Genomic DNA, 7,226 nt, shown 5'->3' with positions numbered 1-7,226 from the left:
TTTTACTAAACAAAAGGTCGCTTCTGACTTCCCTCTTAATTTTGATTGATCAGTTAGTATGCAATGCTTGGGCATGTCACTCAGTTCACAAGGGCTTAAGGCAGGGTGATATACTAAAGAACATGCAGTGAAATTCCACTGGGTTGGCTCATCTTCCTTTGCGTCTGGAACATTATTTTTTGTTTCAACGATGGAACTTTGATCAACAGATACTGTATGGTGTCACTTGACCTAAAAAATCAATATTATCTTAGAAGTTATGGATAGCACCAGCATTATGATAAGATGTTTAACTGTTGGCTGGTAAAGATCAGCCTTTGGTGAGACAGTCGATATCAACTCCTTAGTTTCTGGATCTTTCTCAGTGACAGAATTTGTGAAAATGAGTTTGGACTGTTAAGGCACCTTGAAGTTATTTTCTGTTTCATTGACCTCTGTTTATCCAACCTTTTGACTCTTCAATCTCTCCATTCTTGCTTTTTGATGTACCAGTAAAACTTGGATATATTCTGCATCATGAGATCCAACTCAACTCAACTTAGTTTCCTTCAATCACTGGTCACATCATGTGCCACAGCATTTAAGTACACACCAACTATCTAAGTGTCCTGAAATAAGGATTTTCTAGTATCCCCCTTTGTTTACATTTAAAAAAGATTACTAACGCACGTGAAAAAACTAATTAAATGCATACAGTATTATTTATAAAGAAATATGAAATTGATTTTTTTAATTTTTTTTTACAAATTAAGAATGGCTTTCAAGTATTTCCAAAATGTGTAATACATTTTTTTTTTTCATCTTGATTATGGAATGAAAGGAAAAGTTGGCCCATCGGTGAACCATAAATAGGAATTTGGGTGGAACTTGGAAAAAAAAGCTGAGGCTAACATTACTGTATATGAGAAGCATATCGAGGCATGTGAAAAATCCATGCGTAACCCAAGAGATCCCTTCCAACATCATATAATTTATATCTCCTTTGATCTGTTGACGGACCATTCTATGGGAAAATGTAGAATATAACACTTTCGCTTAATTGTCGATTATTTTTACGCTTTTACAGCTTCTTTGATGACTGCAATCAATCCTGCATAATAGTATGGCAGGTGTCTGCTTGGGTTAGTTCTTTAACCTATATTATTACATACAAAGTAGTCTCTGATCTATTGATATGATGATGGGCTAACACGTGTTACTCTGTTCCCAAACCCTAGAGATCGGGCTTTTCTTTCTTTATTTTCCTTAGTGTTGGAGAAGCTGCTGATCGGTCTCTGAACATTTTCCTTCAACTGTACGAAGAAGCCCGCGCATGTGGTTAGCGCTGAAAGGGTTAAGGAACAGTTTACTTAGTCCTGAGACACTCATGCACCAGGCACTGTACTGTTTGGCACACTTAAGTACATTTAGTTCTATGTAGCTGGATGATTGAAAGATACTCAGAGCTTGTTTGTCTTTCTTCAGATCAATGTACCGGAAGAGGGAAATTCATATTAAAAACACAGCTTACTTAATCAATGCATCAATAATCTATTATAAAGAATTTCACCTAAATGAAAATTGTCGAATTAACTTGTTCAGCGTATCTACTGATACTCCTATTGACATTGGTCTAAAAAAAAACCCAACAGCTGAAGATCTATGTTCTAACAAGGGCTGATGAAATAGCCAAGTTAGGTGTCCCCCGAAAGAGTGGCATTGAATTTGCCAACTTCAACCAGTCGCCTACCATTAAAAGAGTCATTAAATCGGTGGGACATAACCTAAACATTTGGAAATTACAAATGTGAGAAGTTCAAAAACTCATAAAGACCTTTTAATGCTATGATCCAACAGATGTAGTGTAGCGTTAAAACTTTAATACACAACTTATGCACAGATCCGTCATCTTTCCAAATTTAACATAAATATAAAAATAATTTTTGTTCCAATGGTGATAATTACTGCGGTTTTCAAACTGAGAAAAAAATCTTAACACAGAAACAAGTGTCGAGAGGGGTGTCCATCCATGTTAACTAAATGTCACATGCAGGTTCTACACGGAATGTCGTCGTAAGGGTTCGTATTGTAATCAGATTGACGAGACAAGGAATACCTGCTTCTCTTGGCGTTGATGTATATTTTTCAGGTATTGCTCAATTGTTTCCAAATGACGACGTTATCGCTGTATAGATTGAGATATCTCATCTTTGTACTTGGACTTAGACAAGAAAAATGATTCAGAGCATGGATCATCCTAGCATTTACTGCCTTATTGGGGTAATGCATGTGCCGTACTGTGCTGATAATGCTTCAGCTTGTGTTGGATAGTATGATTAGCGTTCTACTAGTTTAGCAAATAAAATGTTTATTGCATATATATATATCACTTTCTCAGTTCTGGAAACTAAGTTTCTTAGAGGCAGGCATGTGTATAAGTGTGCTAGTATGTACGTGTGTATGAAGAGTTTGGGGGTCCCAACTGTAGGTTTAGTTAATAATCCCCATTTCTAATTACCCTGGGTTACAGGGCACAAAACATACTTTTTTCTGCCTAACAAATACTTATACTTAATAACTTAATGAGCACTTCCCTACAATCAAACTTGTAAATTTTTGCATGATTTTTAATAAATTGTTTCTGCACAAAAATGTTACATTGGACTTTCATTAACTCTAAAGTATTCAGAAGTTAAGTAAAACTTCGCCAGCTGCCCCTGAACAATAGAAATATTCCTCCTCCTCCTCCTGTATTTTAGGAAATGTCAGCAAACTGAGCAGCTCGTTCTAATACCCCCCTGGCAGGTAACGCTAACATCTGCAGGAAGTATTTACTCTGCCGCGGCTGCCATGACAAAGGATATCACAGCTGTCCACACAAATTGCACAGTACAGATAACGGGAACTCTGTGATCGTCTCACTTAAAGAGACATCGATGTAAATGTTATTTACTATCACATTTAACTGCAGCCTAAGCTGGTCCAAGGTTGTATATTAGACACACACCTGTGGACTCTCCAGGTCTTTCCCGGAGACTCTGAGTGAAGCGGCGCTTTTTCTTGTCACCACGGGGGAAACTGCCACGCAGATAGCCGGACTGACCATCAGACATGCCGGTGAAATGCCTGGTGGGCCGCTGGTCGACTCACCCAATCTGCCGCTCTGGTGGTAGATTGGTTGCTGCAGCATGTGGCCAGGGGATGGACATATCCGGCAATCGGCCGCAGTTAGGTCGTCGGGCAGCTGCCAGTCAAGTGCCAGGGATGCCCCTTTATTTCCAGCCTGGCTCTAGACATAGCGGAAGTAAAGAAACACAATTTTGATACTTATGTGACTTATTTATTAGGAAAGTCCCTCCATTTGCTCCTAAAAGGTGAAGAAAAAAAGCCAAATATGAGATAGTATCATATACCCCTGGCGATTAACCCTTTCACCAGAGGCTGCCCATTTCCTCCATATTAAGTCCCAACACACCTTTTCAAAAATCCTTTTCTGAGCGTATGCAATAAGGTTGATGGATAGTTATACGTTAATATGTATGTTATAACTTGAGCAGCCCTATATGATATATATATATATATATATATAATGTGTTTTCATCTTGTATTACATATTAAAAGTACCGTATATGCAACACTGTTTACATCAGTCAGATTCCTCTCTGGAAAATGATGGCGACATATCAGAATACTTGTTTTTTAGGGGAATTTAGGGGAAGTTTTAAGATTTTGAGAAAATCTTAAAACTGCAAGGACTTAATCTCAGATCTCAGGTGTAATTATATTTCTGAGTCTGTTCCAAGTCATCTCATATGCTAAGCTTAATAACGAGCCCTATTGTTAAACTTCCTCTACCCGCTGTTGACATTATAACATTGCATTGTATACGGCCTGCACACCTTGTGTAATCACACTGTAGCCACATTGCTTTACACCTACATTATCTCCCCACTATAAATAAAGTGGAGACATTTTAAAGGGACACTCCAGTGTCCCAGGTGGCCCCATAAACGCATATTAAACTATTTTGCAAGTAGGTTGTCCCATGGATCGGTAATATATGCTTCCGATTGTGGGGATTGAGTTGCTGCACTGATTTGTAGATATTTAACAACTTTAGCTACTCTATAAAACCTGTAATATTTTTTTCATAAGGAACACTGTGCCTAACATCACATACGTATACTTATATAAGTATAATGCAACAATGTCACCAATCTCCTATGCTTTTTGTGCCTTATAGCAGTGGTAATCATTAGCATTCTTGCTGAGGGTCATGTTTAAAGTTTTAATAATCACTATAGTTTCATAAATTTATGTATGTGTGTGTTTTATATTAAATGTACCAATAAACCACAATAAATACAACGTATATATTCTATCATATTGAAGAAAATAAACATCTAATATAAATGAAATTATTTTAAACTGAATATACACCATACATGTGCACTGGTATGGTTTTGTAAATGGTAACAATGTTCTTTGGCTCTGGGAACATGTAGGAAGCTTAAATCAACTAATTCCGAAAGGCAAATGACAATGAAGATATTACTCTTACTTTTTTTTTTTTTTTTTAAGAATGCACAGTCTCTCTCTTTCTCTCTAATGGTTATATTATCAGTATAATATTATAATAACTAATATATTACATATCACTCACTGGAAAACATCTGCCTAACTCAGTCTTCAAGGGCCACCGACCCCTTGATTTTTGAAATGTTTTCAGTATTTAAGTATTCTATTGACACTATTGTGTATGTGATCCCGATGGGCTTCTTATAATTCTTCTACTCTGTTGTCCTGAAAGGACGCTGAGGATTTCAATCCACTTTGGAGCTCAAAATATAGAGGGAGACACCATATGGTGTAAAAATACAATTTAATAGCATAAAAAAAACGTTAAAAAGGCTTAATCAGATGGTGGTGGATGCTCTCACAAAACAGACACAGAAGTGCTTCTTTGTAACAATCCAATTAAAAGTAGGATACAATGTAATGGCGGTTCATACCGGATACTAGTCATACAATGCTGCTACACCACTCAATTCAGGAGCAATAATTTGCTGGGTTGAGGACTTCTCTAATTAGCATGGAGTTATACCATTACCATTCATATTTATCAGTGTTTCTTGTTTTTGTGCTTCTGAATGGTAGAACACTCCTTTGCTCCCGTTTCGGAATTTACAAACAATAATTATCAACACTAACATAGCCATAAAACAATATGGTGCTTATATGAGACACATTTGCAGAAATACAGGTTAAATTGTGAAATATATTGCCTTTGCTGACATCGTAATAACTTTCTGAAACTAACGGAGCTATGCATGCTTTCTGTAGGGTTTCCCGTGAATTGATGATGGATACCACTCACTCGGATATGTCAAGCTGCCCACTTGTCCTTGATGATGTTCACACTGAAGTGAAAGCTGAGAGACCAAGAGTGATATCAAAGAGTGGACACAGCAATGTGAAGATTGACAAAGTGGATGGGGTCTTCCTACTTTACCTTCAAGACTTATGGACCACTGTAATTGACATGAAATGGAGATATAAGCTCACCTTATTTGCCGCCACCTTCTTCTTGACATGGTGTTTCTTTGGAGCCATTTACTTTCTCATCGCTTTTGTTCATGGCGATGTTCAGGGTGAACTTTTGTCAAACCACACACCATGTGTTATGAACGTTGACTCCTTCACGGGGGCTTTTCTTTTCTCTCTTGAGTCTCAGACAACCATTGGGTACGGATTTCGTTTCATCACCGAAGAGTGTCCCCATGCCATTTTCCTACTGGTTGCACAGTTGGTAATTACAACATTAATTGAAATATTTATCACCGGGACTTTCCTGGCCAAGATTGCAAGACCCAAAAAACGAGCAGAAACTATAAAATTCAGCAACCAGGCAGTCGTCACAAAGCATAATGGGAAGCTCTGTCTAGTTGTACAAGTAGCCAACATGAGGAAAAGCCTTCTTATACAATGTCAGCTTTATGGGAAGCTTCTTCACACGTACGAGACTAAAGAAGGTGAGAAGATCCTGCTTAAGCAGGCCAATATGAACTTTCACGTTGACTCCTCTTCTGAAAGCCCTTTTCTGATCTTGCCTTTAACCTTTTATCATGAACTCGATGAGAACAGTCCTCTTAAGGATCTGACAGCTGAAAATATAAAGACAAAAGAATTTGAACTTGTTGTTCTTCTAAACGCAACCGTCGAATCTACCAGCACGGTTTGCCAAAGTCGAACATCCTACCTTCCTGATGAGATCTACTGGGGTTATGAGTTTGTCCCTGTTGTTTCTTTATCACCTCATGGCAAATACGTAGCTGATTTCAGCAATTTTGATAAAATCAGAAAATGTAAGCCAGAGGAACATTTCTGCTATACAAATTTTGAAAAACAGAGACTGGAAGAACAGTACAGACAACAAGAGTTAAGAGACAGAGAAAAACAGTTGATACAAACTAATGTTTAATAAATACCAACATTATTTTTATACCAGACTACAAAAAAATGGCAAAATATCCCTTTCTATCAGTTGTTTTTTTACGTGGTAATAGGTTATTCTGTGGGACCGGTCTACAATGGGGAAAACTACAAGACTTTTGTTCTTAAATCAACTCAAGATCAAAGCATCCCCCATATTCCCAGGGTAGCCTACCCAGAGCTTTTCCTCTTCTGAAGGGGTGAGGCTGGCCACTTTTCATTTTGGGTGGAGTGGGAGAGAAAATGGGTGGGAAGTGGGAGATGAAGTGGGCGGGGAGTGGGTGTGGTTAACAATGCTTTCTTTCTCAGAGAAAGAAGAAACTGACCTGGAGACTCAGGGAATGCGAGTTTCACTTTAAAAATTGGGTCAAACCCGGAGAGTCCCAGGTATGGTTCAATAGCAAAACAATTCATCAGAAAGTAAAGAAATAACTATTTTATACAGTATAATTACTATAAAAAAAGGAAGGACATGCTTTATGAATTAATTCAATGAAATACAAGGTTTGCTGATTCTAGGTGGAAGGGTAAAACCAATAAAAAAACAAAAAAACATAAATATAAAAAAACACATACATTCACGAAAACACATACGTGTGTTTCTTTAGAAAGATATCAATGAAAACTGAATCAACAAGAAGATTTATACAATAAGCTGCGTTGTATTAAGGCTGCAGGATTGATGATTCAGAGGAAATACCCCGTGCTGCTTACATACGGCAATAAAACAATTCTGAATTTTGGTACAAAGGTGA

The 7,226-nt window shown here is 37.5% G+C and overlaps 1 protein-coding gene across 1 annotated transcript; it reads left to right on the top strand.

Annotated features, from left to right (window-relative positions):
• Positions 1 to 5,341: 5,341 nt before the first annotated feature.
• On the top strand, positions 5,342 to 6,460 carry LOC149281459 (ATP-sensitive inward rectifier potassium channel 15-like). Its single transcript, XM_089499279.1, has one exon. It carries the CDS (start codon positions 5,342 to 5,344, stop codon positions 6,458 to 6,460), a length of 1,119 nt encoding a protein of 372 aa, XP_089355405.1.
• Positions 6,461 to 7,226: the final 766 nt, after the last annotated feature.

The sequence above is a fragment of the Sceloporus occidentalis genome, unplaced genomic scaffold (genome assembly GCF_023333645.1).
Source record: "Sceloporus occidentalis isolate IW3139 unplaced genomic scaffold, rSceOcc1.0.p SCAF_132, whole genome shotgun sequence".
Lineage (NCBI taxonomy): Eukaryota > Metazoa > Chordata > Lepidosauria > Squamata > Phrynosomatidae > Sceloporus > Sceloporus occidentalis.
Note: the sequence above shows the minus strand (reverse complement) of the source record. Positions and strands in the feature narration are given on the sequence as shown.